The following is a 24,237-nucleotide window of genomic DNA, read 5'->3' as shown; positions in this document are numbered from 1 at the left end:
AACATAATACATAATTAGTCATTTGCTCCAAAAAGACCTGCAGACACATAAAAGATAGCTGGGTAGTTTGTAATGAATCCACCCAATGCTGCATAAGACTATATACAGAGGTTTTTGCTAATGCCCAACTGAACTGTTCTGCTTTCACCATACCGTGAACAAAATAGGGAACACATGGCCGAGTAACTGCATAAGTGTGCTGATCCGGAAGTTCCCAAACTCGGTCCTCAAGGCACTCTAACGGTCCAGGTATTAACGATAAACATGCTTGGGCACAGGTGACTTAATTAGTATATCAGTCTTTTGATTTAACCATCTGTGCTCAACCATGGATAGCCTTAAAACCTGCACCTCAAAACAAAAAAAAAATGAAGCCACGTTTGTAATGCAGCCAAAATGCTGATTGCTTCGAACTGGAAGCAAATCGAGGCTCCGGGAATGACCCTTCAAGCTGGTCTTCTCTAGGTTGTGTAGCGTACCGCAAGTTGCCTCCCCCACCACTTATCTTTCCTCTTTATACCCTTTTTTTCTTGAAAAAATAAAATTTAAAAATTAATAGTTGTATGTTAACAGTGACGTACACACTATTTTCATAAACAATACCTTGTTTGTAACTACAGGTTGAGCCTCCCATATCCAAAATGCTTGGGACCAGGGGTATTTTGGATAACGGAATATTCTGTATTTTGGAATATTTGGTTATCATAATGAAATATCTTAGGAATAGGGCCCCAGATATACACACATTTATGTGTTATATACACCTTATACACACAGCCTGCAGGTCATTTTATACAATATTTTCAATAATTTTGTGGCTCAAGCAAAGTTTGTGTACATACATGAAATTCATTTATGTTTCATATATACCTTATATACACAGCCTGAAGGTAATTTTAAACTATATTTTTTAATAATCTGTGTCTTAGACAAAGTTTGTGTACATTGAACCATCAAAATCCAAAAGGTTTCATTAACTCAGACATGCCAAAATTATTCCGTATTTCGGAATATTTGGATATGGGAGACTCAACCTGTATTTGTACACAATTTGTGTTGGATAACATTGTATCTTATATAAACTATTACTATAGAGATTAAAAAACAAAAAAACAAAACTCTGGACTGCTAAGGTGCCCTGAGGACAGAGTTTGGGAAGCTCTGTGCTAATCAATGCTGCTCTTGCTCCAGGACCCATCTCTGCTGTTCTCGTGTCAGTGCATAGTGACAGCACACAAAATTCAGATACAGGTGGGAAAACCAGCAAACTACCCCAAAACTGCTTGAAATGGATTTCCCTTTATTAAATAAAAATTGGGAGTGGATAACATTTACTAACTTTTTAAGTTATTTCAAATTAATTTATCTACAATAAAGTAGCTACATTGTCTTTCTATGTAAAATTAAGACCTAGTTAACTGCTTTAAAAAATCCTATACACCTTTTGTCGAACAGATTAAAATCTTAAAATGTCTCTACAATGATAAACTATATATATATTTTTCGACAGACGTTGCAGTTGGAGGAACCATATGTTTACCTTGAAACCATCGCTGGGCAAAATCATTGTTCAGGTCTACACATACGGTAATCTGGCAGGAGAAATATTACCTTTCTAGTGCAATAGAAGATCACGTTATTAACTGTTCTCATACACCTATACTTTTTGCACCATGGCACAATTACTCAATTTTGCACTATAGTACGCAAATAGCGATTAGATATTTAGGGGTATTATTTACTAAACTGTGAGCTTTTAGGAATGGAGATGTTGCCCATAGCAACTGATTGGATTCTACTTATTATCGAGTACCTTCTAGAAGATAATAGCTAGAATCTGATTGGTTGCTATGGGCAACATCTTCACTTCTAAATAACCTGCACTTTAGTAAATATACCCCTTAGTATTTATTGTTGCAAAAGGAAAGACTATGAAGTCGCAGATAGAGCATAATAATGCATGGCGCCGGTCACTCATATAGGACCGGTCTTTTGCCTTTTTACACAGACGTCATACTTTATTCCTCAATTTGCATCTTACTTTGCAGTGTGCTAAGTAATTCGGATTAGTATTTTTGAAGCAAATTAAATGGTATAAAGTCACAGATTAAGCCAACAATGCATGGTGCAGGTCAATACCATCAGACCTGCATTTTGCCCGTTTACCCTAGATTGGGAACTTTTACCTCAATTTTGCTATTTTTTTCCTCCATTATGCGTCTTAGTTTACCTTATAGTGTACTAGACACTTAGGATTAGTGTTTTTGGAAAAAAATGAAATGGAATGAAGTCACAGATAAAGCCAACAATGCATGGCGTGGGTCAGTTCTATCTGACCTGTATTTTGCCCGTTTACCCTAGCTTTGGTACTTTTTTTCTTCTCAGTTTTGCATTTTTTTTTGTCTCCATTATGCTTTCCCCTCAGTTTTGCGTCTTAGTTCCCTTATAGTGTACTAGACACTTAGGATTAGTGTATTGGCGCGGCCTAGTTGCAAAGCTCATTGCACACTAAATGGAGCTATAGTATTTGGCTTGATTTGAGGTTAGGTTTATGTGTACACATCTATAACTTAAAATCTTAACATCTGCGCCTCTATAGTGATAAACCATTTATATTTTGACAATGTTGCAGAGAACACTGTGCGCTAACTACCAACACTTCTTGCCAGATCAAAGACCTTTTGTGTACACCTGAAAAAGTACTTTGCTTGGAACTGGTTTCAAGCTCGAAGGACAGATTGTGTTTTTAGAGCAGGGGTGGGAAATAAGCAGCCCTCCAGCTGCTGTTAAACTACAAATCCCAGAATGCATTGCAACACTTTTAGCATGGCCAAATAGCAAAACTGTGGCAGGGCATCCTGGGATTTGTAGTTCTACAATAGCTGGTGGGAGGGGTGGTATTGCCCACCTCTATTTTGGAGCAACATAAGATCACACTATGCACTCAGAGCAGTAAGGTTAATCTATGGTTGGCTAGTGAAGCTGCTGAGAAGACCTCACCATCCAAAGCCATACCAGTCTGCTGCATACCCTATGCTTGTGAGAACAGTGGCACTAGGAAGTGGACCAACGTGTGGTTATATGTATTTACAGGAGGGAAACCAGCACAATCTGGAACCGAAGAAATGTTAGTCCAGACAGGCGGTCAAGGACAAATCTGCATATATCAGTAATAAAGTTACAATGCAACGGTACAATCAACATTACTGAATTGAATTTAAGAGCACCTGTTTCATACACACAGCATAGGTCACAGGTAGGCTGCAGTGCCATAAATACTGGGCAAACTAGCAGGAAATATCTATTCCATTCACTAAAAACCATTTACATTATGGAGGCACATGATCAATAACCATGAGGCCTTGTATCGGTGAATTGGTAGACTGTATGCTCATAGAACTGAAATCCACCCATCAAATAGTTGCCTCTACTTTATGCAGGTGACAAATGCTCTCAAAACAAAATAAAGGTAATTTTTTTTATCCTTAAACAAATGCTGAAACTGGCTTTTGTTCGTTATGTCCTCATTAAAACCTCACTCTCTATTTAAATGGAATGCTAATAAAAGTCTAAAAAAAAATTTTTTTTATAGAAATATCTAACAAAAATACAGAACCGCACTAGATACAAGTTGAAATACTTTGCTACTATACAAAAGCTGTAAGTCATAAGACGCAGGGCTCTAATTGTGCCTGGTGCAAAACAGCAGGTTTGACCTTCAAGTTCCAGTTTCCTTTCCACAAGGATTAAAAAAAAAAAAAAAAAAAAGTGAAGCGCAAGGCTTTATGGATTTCATTATTAAATAGCAGTAGTATCCAATACATTAAAATATAAAAAGTACAATTCATGTTCCGTAACGGTGGGTTGGGCAGAAAAACCGCTTTGTTTTGGAAATCTCAAAGAGTTTTCGGTTTGCTTCCAGAATTTGCTTCCCCGTTCTGCTGTAACGCTTCTTCCGGTCTGTATTCCTGTTTCCGCCGGTGAATTTCTTTATAACGCAACGTAATGTCTCTGCAGATGATAAATAAATAAAATGCAGTGAAAGTGTTAAAGGAAACTGAACTAAAAGTCGTACAGTACTTTCAGAAGTCATAGTAAATTAGGCCTTGCTACAAACAAATTAATGAAAAAAAAAATATATATAAAAAGTGATAAAGCCAAGAAAAAAATAATTAAAAGCACAGAACCTTCTCTGCTACCATCCTTCTCTCCCATATTTAACCTGAAGAAATTTCCACTGTTACAAACAGACCACACTGATCCAAAATCAGTATGTGGTAAATTATGTGGCAATGATTTAACCCAGAGGTTTCCAAACTTCGACATTACAGCCCACGTTTTAAAGGACATCCATGCTTGACCACAGGTGACATAATTACTACATAAATTTAACCACCAAAATTCAAACATGGATAGCCTTAAAACCTGGACTGTAACGGCAGTGTTTGGGAACCTCTGATTTAACCAATCTCCTTATACCAGATTATACTACTGACAAATGGGAAAAAAATTAAATATAAATATAGCACCTACAGATGTGTCCTTACATACGTTTGCTGCAGTCACAGTACAAAGCCCCTCTCAGCCAGCGCCAGGTTTAGTGAGACTTTGCCAGCATCGGGCGTCTTTTTGCATTTTTTTGGCCCTAAATGCATAATGAGATGATACTAGGACGCACCAGCAGGCTGTGCTGATTAATGTGATATGTGACACTTGTATATCGGTGTGCGGCAAAGCCTCTGAATATGTATACGAAGTGCTACAATGTAGCGGCCGCAGCTTTTTTTATTCCAAGTTCCGTTGTGCTTCATATACAGACTCAGGTGCACTCATTGTGTACCCAGCGCGATATCAGCAGCAACGGGACCTGGCGGAGGAACCGGCATTGGCAAGTTAATACACAGTTGCTGATGCGGGCAGCGGTTAAGCGATGGCGGGAGCCATGCTGCATTCGGCAGCATGGCACTCGCTAACGGCATCCCCCGTCAGCCCTGCCGACGCGCGGGAGCGTGCAGAGTCAGCGACAAAGCGGGTACACACTAGACGCAGTGCCAGATATGTCGGTCCGATCCGCCGAATCGGATGACATATCGTCTAGTGTATACCCAGCATAAGACGCATTTTCGACAAAAAAAAAAAAAAAAGACACCCGGTGCTAGCAGAGTCTCACGGTACCTGGCGGCTCACTCACACCAGGCAAGTTGCGCTAGATGTAAGGACACATCTGTATACAGGCATCTATGATTCCTTATTCCTTTACTGCTTCATTGGTGCCAGTCATCCAAAAAGGGAACTGGCATGTTATATACTGACCAATCGGTATGCGTTCGGTATTCCAGCGGATGCCGAAGTTAAGTAGCAGGGTGGGAGAGGGGCGAGGGTTAGGTTCAGGGGGAGGTTAGGTTTAGGCAGCAAAAAGGGAGGGTCAGGGTAGGGAGAGGGTTAACCTACAGACCAACAAGTGTCGGTATGTTAACCCTGACGGGATTCTGACCGACAGGATCCAGACTGTCAGTATTTCATACCGATCAGACCACTCCTAGTATTTATGACATTACTGGGATACGCAGTGTTGGAAGAATTTGAATTTTACAATTGGGTAGTGATCATGCTCCTCAGTTTTTATCTTCTATTTTAGCAACAGCTGTTTTTGGTGATAGTCCACATACCAAGAGGTCTTGTAATGGAACAGGGCTGCCCATGACTGCTCCCCATGAATGTGTCTTCACAGGGGGCTAGTCTCACACAACAGTTCCCGATCAGGCCCTGCAGTACACTGCACTCACATACACAACACAGGCAGCGACATGTTTGAGTGATCAAGTATAGGTGGAGGATAATGGATGATCCCCTGGGCTTTGCCCAGGCCTGGTGCTTCCATCTCCCATAAACCAGGAACAAGTACGTATTTCCATGCTCCCCACATAGATTATTATTTGAAAATATCTTTACAACTCCATGGGAACTAGAATAAAACCTGGGCTGCGTTCTTGCATGAGGAAGTACTGCTATAAACACTGACACAGAATTCAGAGTAATGGAAACTTGATCCTGTTTCGTATTTCCTAGGTTAAACTGCTTTATATTGTATGTGTAAGATTGTAATTTAACATTTTACACCACAGCAAGAATATAAGTAACATGGATCTCTTGCTCCCTCCATCTATAGATTATCATTTTAATTGTTGAACAGTACGGTATTATAAGAACGTTATAAAAGATATGATCTCAAAGTTATCTGATAGTTATTTGACTCTGTTCATGAGAACAGCGATAGGATAACTCAGTAGTTTATCTGTACTTAGAATACATTGTGGTCAAGTTGATGATACATTTGTGTTCACACAGTGATTGACACCCAACAGATATATTTAGATGTGTGTGATATCTGGGTCTTTTGGTCAGATCAATGCATTGGGACGCATTCGTGGTTGGTGTGTCACAATATAAAAGTTTAGGAAGCTCGCATAAAGAGAACCTTCTTATACCATTTAATACAGATGTTCTAACAGGCATGGGGACCATGTAACTTAAATAGCATAAAATAAGCAACTTGCATTATAGCTCAATACAGGTTGAGTCTCCCATATCAAAAATGCTTGGGACCAGGAGTATTTTGGATATCGGAATATTTTGTATTTTGGAATATTTGTATACCATATTGAAATGTCTTAGGGCCCAAATCTAAACACAGAATGCATTTATAAATCATATACACCTTATATACACAGCCTGAAGGTAAATTTTATACAATATTTTCAATCATTTTGTGGCTCAAACAAAGTTTGTGTACACACATGAAATTAATTTATGTTTCATATACACCTTAAACACAAAGCCTGAAGGTAAGTTTAGACTTTATTTTTAATAATTTTGTGCCTTAAAGTTTGTGTACATTGAACCATCAAAAAGCAAAAGGTTTCACTATCTCAGTCATGCTAAAAATATTCCGTATTTCGGAATATTTGGATATGGGAGACTCAACCTGCAATAGTTAAGAGTAATAAGGAGTGTGTCTCACTATTAGCATTATAGTTTGCATACCTGATAAAGAAACGCCATGCTGTCCATAAGAGGACGAGGACTATACCCAGAATCCAGCACTGCGTGACATAGAATGGTATTGGGAGCGTTAAGGTGTAAGGGTCGTATTTTACAACAATCAGGAACTCAGTCACGGTAATTGCTGCTACCATCCATGCTTGCTGGCCCAGTTTTTTGTAGAACTGTCTAAAAGAACAAAAATAAAATCTCTTACAATTGCTGGGAATAAAATGGTTTATTAGCAGTTTAACAGGATTATAACAGCGGACATGTGAGAGTGGAGAAGATGAAACTCATTGCATAATTGGTTTTACTTCAAAATATTTTTCACCATCTAAGGCAGGGGTGGGGATCATTTTTTCTGCCGAGGGCTATTTTGATATATATAACATTATTTGCGCGCCTGCTGCAGGCCGCGCCCCCTCAGTGTGATGTCACATGGGGCGGGGTCACAATCTCTAGTGATTAGAGCAATGCCCGGAGCATCCTGAGGATGCTCTGGGGAGCCGTAAGGGAAGCGGTGTGGCCATCAGAAACTTCCTAAGGACGCTCCAGGTGGCACTGCTGCATAGATTCTGGCTGCAGGGTGCCATTCTAAGCACCCTGTAATCCAAATGAGGCTAGCAGAAAAAAATTAAAAACTCAGAGGGCCAGACAAATTGATTCCGGGGGCAATTGAGGCAATTATTTTATTTTTTAACACCCAAAAATCACATGTAATTATTAGGCCGATTAAGCTGGTTGAAAATCTCCAATATACCTAATTAGTCATTGAGGGGGGGTCCAAGGGGTTGTGCACGGTGTCTTGACAGTATTACCTTAAAATAAAGATTTTTCCCTACCTTTTTGCACCCTTAGGGGGTTGCAAAATGTAAGTTTGGAATTGGATTGCAACTGCAGTTCACAGTGAGAGCTCTCCCACGAGAACTGCTCGCACAAGCTGACTCGCACCTATTTGGATTGCCCCCTATGTGTGTACAAATTGGAAAAAGTTTAGCGTGTGTGTGTGTGTAATGCAACACCAGGGCCCAGACTGAAGCAGGACTGTACAATGATCTTACAGCAATTTAAGAATGACTGTCAGATCCTCTAGGTCAGGGGTATTCAACAAGCAGAGTCCAGCAGCTGTGCAACTACACATACTAGCGTGCCCTGCAACAGACTAGCTATTAGGACATGTTAAAACTGTGGCAGGGCATGCTGGGATGTATAGTTCCACAGCAGCTGGAGGGTATCATATTGACTACTCTTGCTGTAGGTGCAAAACAGGTATACAGAGTGCATTTTACATCTAGAAAGTCAGTCTTGCTGAGGGATTTAAAATATAATTTACGGTATTTATTCTAACTCATTTTAGTATTTTATTTAATCGGCTCAGATATGAGATACATCTGTGTCTTCTATTTTACATACATTAGGAGTGTTTCTGCAAATTAGGAGACACAAAAAAGTACATTTCAAGGAGGGAGTAGTTGGAAACACACAGCCTGATAAATAGGTTGCATTAAAGCTAAGTTTTCCTGCCTACTTAAGAACATTACCTTTATGTTAGCTCCAGGGGTCGTCATTTACTGTAAGTGTAAGCTGTATATCCATGGCAGTAATTGTACCAACAAACCCATATTAACACTCTACACTTTTGCAACCAAGACATTATGGTGTGCAATTGGTCTTCCAAATAAATACATTTATTAAAAGCTCTAAAAAAAAAAAAAAAAAAAAAAAAAACTAAAACAAAAAAAAACTGTTGCATGTGTAATCCCCAGGGTTTTGGAGGAGGCAGCCTAACAAAATATTTTCCTAGATTATGGTGCAGCTTTAATGGAAAATGTGCAGAGCGCACACTATGCTGCCATCTAGTGTTGGTTAGCCGGTAAATCTCCAACTTGCGATTGTTATATTCACTCATTCTGTAAACCTGCACTGGATAAAGCGACAGATTGAGACATAATGGACATAAAAGACAAAACATATAAATAAATACAAAAGCATAAGCTGAACTTACAAGTCATCCATGAAATCGTAGATTTCTCTCATGGCCACACCACCAACGTTCACGAAAAATACCAAGCGCAATAAAACCAGGTAGTGTTCTGGAGGCATCCACAGGACAAATTTGAGGTAAAATGTGTTGAGTTCTGCCAGTAAAAACTGAGAAGAATAAAGTACTGTTATTTTAATTTAATCAAACGTAATGTCCATTAAAAATATAGTATAATAATAATTATAGGTTATTGTAACATTAATAGGCAGATTCATTCACCTTAACTTGCTGGCAGTATTAGTGCGTTAACACCTAGTAAAAGATTTAGCAAAACTTGCCCCTCCCCCTAGTCGGAGCCCCAAGGTTGTCCTATTCAGCCATTTCCTTTACAGGGAGGACTCAGGGGCCTATTCATCAACACTAAAATAACGTTTTTAAGGACATTTTCCTTAAATAACGTTATTTTGGTATTCATGAACAGACTTAGCACAGGAGATATCACAGATATCTCCTTGCTAAGTTCCCCTGCGTTAATTTCCACACTCCCCATACATTAGTACATTAGTATGGGGATGTGGAAATTGTGGTATTCATCAAATTCCGAAAATTATGAATTTTCGGAATTTGATGCAGTTACTATTCGCCACTGTGAGGTGGCGAATAGCAGAATCGACTTACCTGTATCCGCGTGTGCAGGTCCCCCGACGAGTCCCTGCGGCGCTCTGCTCCGTCCTCAGGCTCCGGAGGCTGGTCGGACATGTGTGCTCCCCAGCAGAGCACAAGAAAGTTTTGCAAAAAAAAAAAAAAAGTTTTTTTCTTTTTTTCTAATCTGTCATGTGGTCTGCTGGGAAACCACATGATAGACCAGCAGGACGGAGCCGGAGGCTGCTGCCCGGACAGGTAAGTCGGGGGGGGGGGGGGGGTGTGGGGAGGGGAGCGGAGGGGGTGTGGGTGGGGGGAGGTGAGCGGAGGGTACACAAGCTTAATGTATCTGTAGGCAGTGCTGCGCATGCGCTGGTTTTACAGATGTAACAGCGCATGCGCAGCACTGTTTCCAGATGCGATAAGGTAGTGTAGGCAGGGAAAAGTATCTATTTCCCGAAAAGCTGTCATCGCAAAAATTACAGCTTTTCGGAATAGATACTTATGGAGAGGTGGAATGATGAATTCCACCTATAATTAGGTAGAACTCCAATGCGAGTTCTAAACCTAATTATCTCTAGAGAATTTTAAGGTTTAATGAATAGGCCCCCCAGACTCAATGTAGTGGTAAGTTTAAGGGGTCTATTTACTAAGCAGTGTTAGGAGACAAAGTGATAAGGTGCCAGCCAATCAACTCCCAACTGCCATCTCACAGGCTGTTTGAAAAATGACAGTTGGGAGCTGATTGGCTGGCACCTTATCACTTTTCACTCTGTCTCCTAACACTGCTTAGTAAATAGATCCCTATGTCATAAACGTACAAACAGAATTCTTTAGATTAGAGTAGTCAGATTAGTTTTAAGAAAGATGTGCCCATATGCAATAGACAGAAAACCTTTAGATGCTGTGGCTATTTGCACCACAAGTTCAGTCTCCCTGACACAGAGAGGCTGCCATAACACGTCACAGTGTGTCTGCATCAGCAGTGAGGTCCGGGAACATAACGAGGACATTCCTTAGCAGAAATATGAGCAGGGGTATCAGGTCTCGCTTACTGGCTATCACTAGAAGGTCCATGTAAACAAGTAGGCGACACGGTTCTTCCTCTAAAGTACTGCACATTTATTTTGTTACACAACTACCTTTCATAGGATATTCAGACTACTTCACTTCCAGACAGGGGCGATCTACTGAAGTGTAAAGGAACGCTAATTCTGCTATAGGAATTAGTGGCTCAGAATAAAAGTAGAGGTAATGGCAAATAAAAAGGCCACAGCAACGGACATGCTGAGTAACACTTGCAGTATTCGTAATATGCACTAATACACTGTAATACTAGTTCCCAGTAATATACAAGCAGTAACACCCATTAATAAGCTAACAGCAGTAATGCTTAATTAAATCCCTGAAACAAAATTAGAGCCCTCTACAAAGTCACCAGTAATGCCAGTGCGTAATACGCCAACAGTGAGTTTAAAGAATGATAGAGAGATATAGTCATAAGCATTTTCATTATATGGTGGCATCGAATGTGAAACTATAACCTCACTGCTGTCAGACCAGCAGAAGTCCTCAAACCTTAATCCAAATTAATAGATCTGCTGATTGCAAGGAGGCGGCACTTATGACTTTTAAAATGGACTTAACTTTCTCAGTTACAAACGGTAGCTGTTACTTCTTGCATAGTATATTTATTAATAGACAACATTTATGCTACACTTTGTTTTTGTGTGGGGGGATATCCCCACTTTCCAAGGATTGCCAGCCCTGGGCTGACCACTTTAGGGGGAACCCCACACCGGATTTCCCCAAATTTTACGTGACCAGGTACAGGACTTGTCATGGATTTAAAGGGGGACACCAGGCCGGGCTTTTTTTTTTTTTTTTTAAAGTGATCTATGCCTGCTTCTTTTTTACATGTGTATAAATTCGATATTTTGGCTGTACTTGTATTCGATTTTGAACAGAAAGTTCAAACCAAAATGCATTTACACCAGCCATATCCGACTAACACCAAATTAGTTTTCGAAAATCAATTTCAAAATCGGATGTTTGTAAATGAGAGATTAAGCCAGTGATTTAAACAGTCGATTTTTGAGTCGATTTCAATTGATGAAAATGGACATAAAAATACTTTTAGTAAATATACCCATGTATATATAGATTACTGCTGCTCAATCGGTGCAAAGTTCCAAAACAGCGCTACAATCATTTGGCCTTAAAGTTACCCACGTTTAATTTACAAATTTTAATTTCTCTGGGTCTACAGAAAAATGGATTAGCAAAGGCAAAACTGCGGCACCCCTTTCCCAGCCATGCTCGTCCCCACAACCCTTCTCTCCTCACGCTGCAGTTTTGGCCTATTGCCCTATGGGAGCCTCCTCATTCAATTCACCATGAATCTATAGGTGTAAATCTATATTTTGCTTATTTAAGTCAAGCTAGCAGCAAAATGCAATATCGACAGGGACATCAAGCAAAATAATAAAGGTCAGAAGACAACAATCTTATGAAAGCACTAAAAGGGCCCAATGAATGTGTAACAAAACCTCATCCATATTGGTTCCTCACACGTCCGAGGTGGAAAGTCAATGAGAGGCTGAGTAGCAGGACCAGCGCCGGCTGGCTTCCTTCACAGTTCCTCAGATTTAAAATTATTAATAAACAAGAATTTATTGTAATTATAAAATAAATGGGAGTTCTTAGATCTACAGATACCTACTACAAATATAATGCCACACACTGCTAACCATCTGCGCAGGTTAGAAGCTGGCTTCCACTCAAACTTCACCCAGCTGTACGGTGTGAACTGGAAGGCAATTCTTTTCATTTTTCCCCTGGAAATGGAAAACAGAATTGGCAGATAAAAACAAAAAAAACATTCAAATTGCATAGTTTTAAATCCCCAAATTAATAGTGGGGAAGGTATAATCCAACTTGAAAGGACATCCATATAAGCCATTATATAGTGAAATGAGTAATATGGCTACATTGATGTAATAATACTTAGTGCAAAATGCTATACATATGATTTTTAGTTCTACTGACAAATGCCTACAAAACTATAGGCTCAACGTGCAGCAGTTCAGTGTTTGGTCTAAAACTCATTATCTTTCTAGCCTAGGGGGTAAATTTACTAAGATGGGAGTTCTATTTAAAAAGTGAAATTGCCCATAGCAATCAGATTCTACTTCTCATTTATCTAGCACCTTCAAGAAGATAATACCTGGAATCTGATTGGTTGCTATAGGCAACATCAATTCTTAATAGAACTCCCATCTTAGTAAATTTACCCCTAAGAATCCTCAGTCCAAAGACTAAAATAAAATGTCTGATGCGGAGTTAGGAAAGTATATCTTGCGTATTTTCGCACTGTGCATGCTCTAGAACAAAGCATATGCAAGTATGGGAGACCCCTACATTTTCATGGAGTCCCACAGTCTTCCAGAAGAGTTGGTGATCCTCCTACCATTTTCCTATTGTAACAGGATAGATGGGGAGCATGACGCAAATGGCAGGTCCATGAGCAGAGGGCAGGGGTCAATATGCCTCTCCCCCCTAACCCTCCCCTAGGTAAACCCTAACCCCCCTCTCCCTAGCCTAACCCTTCTGGGGTTGCCAACCTTAAGTCCACCCCAGCAGCCACTAACCTACCCCCCCCCCCCCCCCCCCGCTGCTTGGCTTACCTTTGTTCGGTATGCTGGGCGTTGGGCTCCCGGCGTAGGGATAATAGGCGTCAGTGTTTCGACCCCTATCATTAGTCCCCTGTCGGAACTGCACAGTCGGGAAGCCGGCGGTCGGCATTTCGACCATCGGCTTCCTGACTGCATCCCATCTTTAAGGCCAGGTGCCCTCTAAATAAACCCGTGATTCATGGCATTATGCCGCGAGTGGACAGGGCCTAATGATGAGAGAACCCAGCTTCCACTCCATCAGCGACGGGAGAAAATAAATGTTGTTATGACCTGATAATTCATTGCTGTAGAATTGTAATGTTTCTATTTAGCTGCAGTCTCAACATACCTGTATGTTGGAATGTTCCAAAGGCCCTGCCATTGATAGGGTTTCATCGAAAGCCATTTTAGTGTCTTCATACCACAATAAATCCCAAAACCATTGCAAACTAGAACATCCATTATCCACTTTAAAATAAATAAATCAATCAGTATTTAATGTTTGGTTTCAAGGTCACCATATAAAAAAGACAACAGAAAAGTATTTTTTCCCTACAAATCCAGTGAATAACAAACAAACAAAGATAAAAAGGTGCCAATAAGTGAACAACGATTAAAAAATAAGTAGGATCGGGTGTGTTGGTGCATACTCATGTATCAGTACAGATCTAGGAAAACATATTGTAACTAATATCTTTATTTTTGAACTAGTATGTTGTATGCAGCATATGCTGGGTCACCTCAGTCAGGTCTCCACCATCATCTTTGCACTGCTCTTCCCCTCCCTTAGCTCAGCAATGCTGCAGCCCCTCTACCTGTTCCACCCACCCCATCCCCTTGCACCGTCCGGTTAAGGTTAGTGGTAGTATACTTGCCTACCTCTGTCTGTATTCTGACCAGATGCAACCCGACCTCCGGGAACTCATACGCAACCCCATCAAAAGCATCTGCGGTTAGTATACGTGATTCAGAATATTCAGCGGTGTTGCAATCCTTGTAATGCTACGTTATGGCTTGTATTACGATGTAACTTCTGTGTCTGATATTAACGCATCAGTCTCTCACCATTCATAATACACTCTGGCTCATTGCTCTTACAAATCTGTTGCCGATTTGAAATCAATTGGTTTGACTCATGCAGATGGATTGCTTCATGAATTACAGCTAAATATGCTGGATTGGATGTATAAATCATTAGATTTCAAATTAATGCATAATTTATTCCTGATATAATAAAGTGCCAAAGCGTTGATTGAATTTATAATTCACATCCCCATTCACGAGAGTATGCATATTATCGGTTATAGAAGTTTTTATTTTCTTAGAGCTGATGTTCCTCTCACAATTCCCCCACACCAAAATAGCACCTCATGTCACTAGATTTAAATCCGCTGTGCCATTATATTATTACATGCTAGTAAGAATTAGTGAGACCAGTAACGATCGGCTGGTCTGCTGTGTCATATGCAATGTTTACAGCTATGGCAGACAAACGATTCCCTGCTTACAGGGTCATTGAGGGGAATTCAACTGCTAGTGGTGTGCCGACGGCCATCGCTGAGAAGATCAGCCAGTTATAATAGTCTCTACATCGCAAGGTTTCCTATACACTGTCGGCCCTTGTAGGAGAGCTGCTGCATGTTTCTCTGATTGACAGGATGAGCAGGAGACGTAGCAGATAACTAGACAGACTGCTACTACATCACAATGCAGTTAACCTGGTGGACAAATTATTGTTATGGTGGTAGGTTCAGCTTAACTCTATCCATTGCACACAGTGGAGTTTTGAGATCACATAGTGTTTTGGTTCTTTTCTTAGTGATCTGGACAATTGTGAAGTAGAACTATATACACTAATAGATGAGCTTTCTTGCATTTATACTCTAGTGATGCAAAGCGCTTATGTACCAAAAGTCATTTTCTTTTGTTTTTAGTTACACCATGTTTTTTTTTTTATTCTTTATTACGGTGTCTGAGAATGTGTCTAAAAGGAAACCGGAATTGAAGAATTATACATATAAAGCTGCATGTTCATTTACTTTAGTATGCTTGTACACTATTGTATAGCTCTTGAGCACTGGTTCTATTGAGCATTACACTAGTACAGTACAGGGGGTCATTTATGGCTTACCAATGTATAAGCTTTACAATTGGCTGAGCATCAGTTCTCTTGGAAAACGGCAGCTAACTGAACTCTGGAGTGTCCAACCAACTTGAGACTTATTTTGGTATATGAAAAAAAGACTAGCAGACCACATTAATCACTAAACATGATATACACATCTCGCTCTCTCAAATGTACATATAGTGTTCATTCTAGCACCCTGCAACTGTCACAACCCGTGCAGTTCCTCTTTCCTGCCTGGGGTGTTGCTCTCTGCTCTGGTGCTTCTAGCACACTCAGCTGATGCAACAAACTGCTGAGATACAGGCCTGTGTGTTCGAGCAGATATCACACTCTCTCTCTATATATAATATATACACATATACTCATCCAATTGCTTCTTATGAGGGCACCTGGCCAAGTTTATGCCTAACTGGGAGAGCCAAACGCTGTGTAGTGTGTGCGCATATATTAATATATATTTATATATATATTTTTTTTAACATTTCCCAAAATGACAATCACTTCTACTAGATATGTGGAATGAGATAAACAAAGACATAAAAAAATAAAAATGTAAGTTATGGTAGACTTACCTAGATAACTACTTTTCTTCGAGGTCCATAGGGTCCGCAGGGATACCATGGGGATATTATGGTTGGAGACCAGGCACCAAACCGTTAAAGCTTCAACTCCCAGGATGCCTTGGGTCCTCCTCCATATATTCCCCGCCCCTAGCCATAGGACTTCAGTTTAGTTAACAAGCCTCAAGGCAGGAGAAGGAAAGAGGAGAAGGAAGAGCAAACGTACATCAGAAACACATTTACACAAAATGAGGGAATCTGCGCCCGAAATAAAAAAATTTACCCATGCAGCCAGGTGCCTCAGTGTGGGTGCCCTGTGGACCTTGAAGAAAAGGAGTTATCAACGGTAAGTCTACCATAACGCTTATTTTCTTCTTCAGGGTCCATAGGGATCCACAGGAATACCATGGGGATGTCCTAAAGCAGTTCCCCTAGGGTGGGGGATGCTCTTGAGCAGAAAGGAGAACTAGCCGTCCAAAGGAAGCATCCTGAGGCGCAAAAGAATCAAAGGCACAAAACCTTAGAAAGTGTGGACAGAAGACCACATTGCTGCCTTGCACAATTGTTCAGCAGAAGCACCACAGCTAAATGCCCACGATGGCCCTACAGTGTGCTTGGGATAGGGAGATCAGCCTGTGTTTACACCTAAGAGATAGTCATGCGCAGCCATCTCAGCCACAGTCTGCTTACTAGCTGGCCATCCTCGTTTGCGAAAACCATGTAAGACAAAAAAGAGCATCTGATTTTTTTTTTTTTTTTTAGTTTGTGCGCTCCACAAAGATATAGAGAGTACAAACTACATCCACGGAGGCTTCATCTACAGAAAGATCTGGAGTCTGAAAAGCTGAAAACAATTTCTTCATTTTAGATGAAAATAGGACACTACCTTAGGAAGGTAACCCTCTCTAGTACGAAGAACAGCTTTTATCCAGGTGAAAAGATAAAAAATGGCGAGCAACAAGAAAGACTGCCAAATCAGAGACTCTGCGTGCAGAAAAGATAGCGAGGAGAAAAGGTGTCCTTGCTATCAATCATTTCAAATCTACAGAGTTCAAGGATTTAAATGGGGAAGCTTGTAGCCCCTTAAGAACCAATGGCAAATCCCACGGTACTAATTCTAATATCTGGTAATGAGACTTCCTCTGGAACCAGACTGACAGTGAAGAAACCTGCACTTTCAAAGTGGCCAGGCGGAGACCACTGTCTAAACCCGCCTGGAGAAAAGCCAGTATCCTGGAAATCCTGCATTGTTCGACTGGATCTGGACCAGCTTGCCCTGAAGCAGGTCCTGTGCCCTGATAAGTGCTTTGACTTTCCTGATTTGTACATCTTTCCTGAAAGGTGTGATGAACCATCCGCAAAGACTGGCATCTGTGGTGAGCAGTATCCAATTTGGAATCCAGAATGGACGCCCTTTGTTCAGACGCTCCTTTCTCAGCCAACACAGGAGCGAGTGACAAACAACTGGAGTAAGAAGGATCCTCTGGAATTTTATTCGATGATACTGTCCATTCCACTTAGAGGGAATCAATCTTTGCTGAGGTCTGGAATGGAACTGAGCATACCCCACCATGTCGAAGGTGGATACCATTGATCCCAGAACCTGCATTGCTAGCAGAATGGATACCCTTCGCTTTTTTGGTCGGTTGAAGATGGTTTTGTAAAACAACCGGAGTCTGTGCCATTATCAAAAGGTCGTCCAGATATGGCAGAATTCTGACTTCCTGACGCCTGAGATAGGCAGTCATATGACTGCCATTACTTTGGTAAATGCCTGGGGAGCCGTAGATAGGCCAAAGGGTAGAGCCCGAAATTGGTAATGCTGTTGAAGGACAGCAACCCTTAAAAATTGCTGGTGGGATGGTATAATAGGAACATGCAGATATGCATCCTGAATGTCCAGGGACACCATGTAATCCCCTGGCTCCATTGCCAAAATAATTGATCGGAGAGTTTCCATAGGAAACTTGGGTACATGGATAAACCTGTTGAAAGTCTTTAGATTAAGTATAGGGCGATAAGCCCCATTCGGTTTCTGAACCAGAAATAGATTGGAATAACCACCCCTTCCCTGTTGCAACACAGGAACCAGGGTTATTACCCCCAGCCTGCACCAGGGAGTGAATGGTTTCCTAAAAAGCCAAAGCCTTGACAGCATCTGATGGGTAATCTGTGCAAAAAAAAAAAAAAATACCCGAGAAACCAGTTCTTGGACACAGGCATCTGTTTGATGTCAACAATCCGCAAACTGAAGAAGTCGGCTTCCCATCCTAGGATCCCCCAGGAGGAGGCCCGCTCCATCAGGCAGAGAGTTTATTGTCTGGCTTAGAAGCGGGACGTCTTGCCGACCCTGACATCTTAAGGCCCCCATACATCAGAGATTGATTGCAGCAATCGTGCAATTTGCAATCGATTGAAAAAGGGAAAGATTTTTATACACAGTCGATTGGAAATTGCACGATTGCTGCAATCAATCTCTGATGTATGGGGGCCTTTAGTTTGTCGCCTTTTTTTTTTTTGAAAAGGCTAGATGCCTTAGAGGAAGACTGTTTCCTTGCTCGTCCCTGAGAACCGAATGACCGAAAAGAAACCTGCCTAGACTTTATAGTCGCCGTAGATGGCAGACCTGCTGACTTTGAAGCCGCTAGAGTAGCTATTTTATCATCCAACTCTGCTCCAAAAAAGTACTTGTCCATAGAAAGGTAAAACCTCTAGCGCCCTCTTTGATCCTGTATCAGCTTTCTAGGATCTTAACCAAAGGGCCCTGCGTGCCACTATTGAAGCTGCTGATGCTTTAGAAATGAAATTCCAGCATCTACAGCAGCTTCTCCCAGATAGAAAGCGGCTTCCTGTATACGGGAGATATAAATCATCTGTTCTCTGGTAGCATTTGGTAAAGAATTTTCCAATGCTCCCATCCATTCTTCAACCAATTTGGCTAGCCAGACTCCAGCTATAGCTGGATGAGTAACCTCTCCAGATGATGAAAAAAATCATTTTAAGACACGCCTCAATCTTTTTATCCGTGAAATCCTTCAGGGAAGATGCAGACAGAATAGGCTGTACTGTAGCATTTTTGATTAAATGCGTCACATGAGCATACACAGTAGGAGGTACCTCCCGCTTAGCGCATACAGAAGCCAGGAAAGGATACAACGATGTTATTCTCTTATTCACATAAAAACGTTTGGCAGGGTTACCCCATGGCTCATCCATAAGCTAAGTGAGCTGTTCGGATTCAGGGAACTCCGTTTTGACCACCTTCTGGTGCTGCTTAAACACTGGAGCCTTCTTACTATCACAGCTGGTTCATCATCCTCAATGACTAGGATTGATTTAACTGCCTTCACCAAGCAACATCCACTTTGGATGGATGGTCAACCTCCCCCGAGCTAGACCCTGGAGAAGAACCTTACGCATCTTCTGAATCCTCGGATGATGCGTCTGAATCCATGTTGAGCAGACTGATAAAAAGCTAACTTGCGCTTAGGCGCCTTAGTAACTACCGGTCTGCTATCAACATTAGATGGTGCCATACTCTGACTAGAATGGCCATCAACATCCTTCCAGGAAAATTGCATAGCAGGTGCAAACATAGCATGCTGTGGAACCCCATCCAAGGAGGCATAGTGGGAGCAGCCATACGATCCACAAACTGCTTCATTACATGGGACAAAGGATACCCAAGAAGGCTCTTGTCCAGGCACAGGTAAACTGGACTGGTTAGGTGGCTCTTTAAGACAGACAACATACAAACCATCCTTAATGTCCGGAGGGGACTAATAAGCCATACATGATTTACATGAAACCAGCACAGAGGGCTCCCCATCCTGAATACCTTTATCTTTTGAAAAGTTCAAAATAAAGGCAATAATCACAATGTTATGTGACAGCCTTCACAAAAAATCTTAATGAATGTGAAGTACTCAGAGAAAGACCTCCATCCAAAGAGGATGGAGAGAAAAGCAGTGATAGTTATAATTGACAGACAGAAATAAAAGACAGTGTCAATACAGCAGCTAGCAAATAGTCACATACAATGCATATGTAATAAAATTACAATTGACTCTAAATCAACTACACAGACACAAAGGAATGGTAGGATATAGAGCACTATATACCTTAACCAAGGGAAAGGTATACAGGAAGACTGACCTAAACCCTCCTGAGACCACTAGCTACACGGCGCACTGAGCGCGGACAGTGAGCGTCTCATACACGTGGAGGGTAGGTGGGGCAACCCAGACGCGCAAAACCCTTCGTAGGGACTGGTTTGGTGGAGGAGCTGCCGGGGGGAGTGCCTACCTCCCCTAGGCTATGTTAACCAGCCGTGTACACTGGCCTCGTGGTAGCAGGAGCGTCTGCTGCCAATCCCTGGCATCAGACGATAAGGCCCCGATGGTGTAGTGAGGACGCGAACAAACCCGGGCCGTGACAGCAGCAGCTTCTAGTGCATCTGACACCAGAAGCAAGGACTGGTGCGCGCGATTCCCCGTAAGCAAGAAACCGCCTTACCCGACATCTCCATACATCCGGTTGCAGTCCAGGACGCAGCATAGTAGCTAGCAAGGTTAGCTGCGACCCGCCGAAATCACCAGCCCAGTTACTGGTGTTGCGGCCCGGCGGAGGTAGATGGAGTTGGTGTGTGTGTCTTAATTCAGATGCTCAGTACTGCCAACCCAGAAACAAACATAAAATAAAAGCTTAGGACTGCCAGAGCAGTCCCCTGTTACAAAGGTGCGTCTTGATCCTGCCGCACCAAACAAACAACTGTAGTCCTATGGCTAAGGGCGGGGTATACATGGAGGAGTACCCAAGGCATCCTGGGAGCTGAAGCTTCAACTGTTTGGTGCCTGGTTTCCAACCATAATATCCCCAAGGTATCCCTGTGGATCCCTATAGACCCTGAAGAAGAAACTTAAAAGTGGCTGTCTAGTTTAAGGTACAATAGCTTTACAGCTGTGACTGAATACACTAACACTGAAGAAGAAACTATTATATTTGTTGATGCACAATAAAAATTAAAGCATGTAATAAAGATTATAGAATTTATAAAACTAAAAAATATAAAGAAATATTATGACAAAGTTTGACTATTTCTGTAATACTACATAAGTGTGCCCAACAGAACACCACCAAACCCAATCCAATGTTTTATCACAGTTTATTCTATTTGATCACTTTCCTTTTTTGTTTTCATTTCGGTCGAATCTTTTAATTTATGCTTTTTAAAAAAAAAATAAAAAAAAAATTCTCAGACAAAATCTAATATACTGCACTACAAAGACAACACCTTTACATTTTTGTTTTTTACATTTTTGTTGTAGCCTACTGTACAATGAAAGATAATCAACTACAAATATGGGTGATGAACACAATATTATACATAATTAGCATTTTTAGAAACAGAAGTTTAAAAGAAAAACAAATACAATAAATACAGAAATTAAATAAAATCCAAAATAAACAGAATTAAAAACTAAAAACAGTAGTGGGCGTCAATATCCCATGTAACACTCTAGGAGACAAGGAGCTCCATTAAGGTGGGCGGACCAAAGGAAGCAACAAAAATATCCAACTATAGCAGTGTTTCTCAAATCCAGTCCTCGGGACACACTCACAGTGCATGTTTTCCATATCTCCTTGCTGAAATACAGGTACTGATTGACAAATTTTAGAGAAGCCACAGGTTGTTCTAATTATTCCACATGGGACACAGTCAGCAGACCTGGAAAACATGCACTGTTAGGGTTGTCCTGAGGATTAAATTTGAGAAGGGCTGGACTATCGGTCAGAATTACATTAGGTAAGTTGTCATGACAGGTTCCACACTATCTGTAATGTCCATTTGTAAAGACATTCCTGATGCTCACCCCCAATGCTGACAGGAGCATCCCCACTCATGAAACAAAACATCCAGGAGCATCACCTCACTAGACCCAAAGACAGGAGGACTTGGACTGGATTTGAGATTTTTTAAGTCAAAGGCCAAACCCAGCATTGAGGTATGCCAACAGCTTATCCTAAAATCAGGCAACTATCCTACAAAACCAGGGATCATGGGACAGAGTTGTCATAAGGACAAAGTTATTCAGAGTGATCTCCCAACTTTAAGTCCACAAAAGCGCCGTCTATGAGCTGGACAAACATTCATCCTCTTCAGAAGCCAAAGTTGTGTTTCTTGTAAAGCCACAGAGGGGAGACAATGGGACCAATTCTAAGTGGCATGATTTTATGCTGGCCGCTGCAACAGTCATCATTTGTACCAGAGATGCGTCAGAAACAGGTTTTTCCTTCCCTGTACACGTCACAATTGCACAGAGCTTTTGATAGATTTCACAGAAAGGCAGATCTGGCCAAGTTGTGTACTACTCAGAATAGGAATGACGTATGCAAAGATGCCTAAAATTCGCGTGTGATGCATGCAAAAACTTGCTGTTTGTGTCTGCTAAGAGAGCTGTGCACCTCGGAACAAGCCTGTTTGTACAAGAATCACGTTGAAATACAAAGATAGAGAAATCAGCACTCAATGACTGCTACATACCAGACCACAAGGACGGGGAAATAATCAGTGTCCACTAAATCCATGTATAAATAACATTTTAAAACTGTTTGTTTTAGCAAGTGAGAGTGACACTATCTTCTGATACACTGTGTAACAGTGCAATGTAGTTTACATAATGACTGGCTTGGAGAAACAAAAACATTGCGTGTAGGGAAGGTCATATTGATCACAGGGCTGCTGGAAACTAAGAACAAGTCCTCTTGGGTCAAAGCCATCTTTAATGATTTGGATTCGTTTGAAGGACCAACTTTAAAATATGGAATGGTCTAGGGATGGAGGGGATGAAGGGCTGCCCCAAATAGAACATGTGGAGTTTGAGAGTTACTGGAAAGGCTTTTATTCACATTGTGCGTGTGTCATGGAGCATAATACTCTGGTGAACAGAAGAAACATTAGAGCAAGGGTGTTCAACAAGCGGCCTACCAGCTTTTGCGGAACTACACATCCCAACATGTCCTACCACAGTTCAGCTATTAGAGCATGCTAAATCTGTGGCAGGGTATGCTGGGGTGTGTAGTTCCTCAACAGATGGAGGACAGCATGTTGAACACTCCCACTGCCCATCCCTCCGGATTAGAGTGTGGTTGGAGTGTATAAGGGTAGCAGGGGCTTAGGAAGATAAAGCTCGTCTAGTTCCTTAGTGGTGACGCGAGTAGAATCTAGACACCAGTCAGTGACATAACAAATAGAGAAGCTACATCAGGCATACAAAGCCCCCTTGTCATCTATGACCTCCCTTATTTACATTTCACACGGCGATACAAATAGTGCCAGATAAAGTCACTGAAACCTATGTCCCACAGGATGGGTCTATTACAGAAACAAAATAATTCTCTTAAACTAAAAAACCTCGGGAAGCTTATGTTACTCTCCAAGTAAGGAAGATTGAGAGGTAACGTAGTATTCCGATAAAAAAAAAAAAAAAAAAAAAACTTACATGATCCCACCAACATTCACTGAAATTGGGCAGCTGGTGCTCTAAGCTGTACTCCAGGAACTCAAACATAACGCTGATGATCATACACATCCACCAGTCTCTTATCACTAGTGTCTATGTGGACAAGAAGCAGGATTTCAGGTTAAGTATTTAATAAAATGCAGAAATGATAAAACACCTTAATAAAAGAATAAACAAACTACACCGAATATCCAAACACTAAAAAAAAACAGGAATAATTCTGATCACAACTCACCTTTATATACCACCCAAGAAAGTGTGCAGGTACAAAGCCATCCATCTTATCCTACAATAATAATAATAATAATAATAATAATAATAATAATAATAAAAAATAAAAAAAAGTTATGATAATCTGAAAGCAATACAAACTTACCAGTGAATATATCCATTTTATAAAAAAAAAAAATAAAACACAAAACAGCAAAGACCCAGAACAGTTTCCTGGTGTAATGTAAGAGCATGCCCTCATTTGCACCACAGAACCAATGCACACACGGGTGTATGTTAAATTTGTACAGGGCTACCCATACATGTCTCTATCTCACCTACTGTAAACTATATATTTGCAGTTCGACTGATCTGAAGCCTGTGCAGAACATATGTTCTTCATTACAGACTGCCTGCTCTGTCATAACAAACATCACAACTGGGCAGGCATTAACAGTTGAGCAATCACCTC

General features: G+C 41.0%; 1 protein-coding gene across 3 annotated transcripts in view; it reads right to left on the bottom strand.

The window, feature by feature from the left end:
- Window positions 1–1,861: 1,861 nt before the first annotated feature.
- Window positions 1,862–24,237, bottom strand: part of PTDSS2 (phosphatidylserine synthase 2) — a 126,012-nt gene continuing 103,636 nt past the window's right edge. For all 3 annotated transcript variants that reach the window (XM_088470399.1, XM_088470400.1, XM_088470398.1), the window contains 7 exons: window positions 23,791–23,841; window positions 23,535–23,648; window positions 13,694–13,812; window positions 12,393–12,507; window positions 9,050–9,195; window positions 7,045–7,230; window positions 1,862–4,011 (listed from right to left, as the gene is read on the bottom strand). In XM_088470399.1, the coding sequence (XP_088326525.1) occupies window positions 3,897–4,011; window positions 7,045–7,230; window positions 9,050–9,195; window positions 12,393–12,507; window positions 13,694–13,812; window positions 23,535–23,648; window positions 23,791–23,841 (846 nt within the window). In that variant the 3' untranslated portion in view covers window positions 1,862–3,896. The remainder of the gene's footprint in view (window positions 4,012–7,044; window positions 7,231–9,049; window positions 9,196–12,392; window positions 12,508–13,693; window positions 13,813–23,534; window positions 23,649–23,790; window positions 23,842–24,237) is intronic.

Source organism: Taudactylus pleione, unplaced genomic scaffold, assembly GCF_031769625.1.
Source record: "Taudactylus pleione unplaced genomic scaffold, aTauple2 ptg000100l, whole genome shotgun sequence".
NCBI classification, from domain to species: Eukaryota; Metazoa; Chordata; class Amphibia; order Anura; family Myobatrachidae; genus Taudactylus; species Taudactylus pleione.
This window is presented reverse-complemented; position numbering and strand designations above follow the sequence as displayed.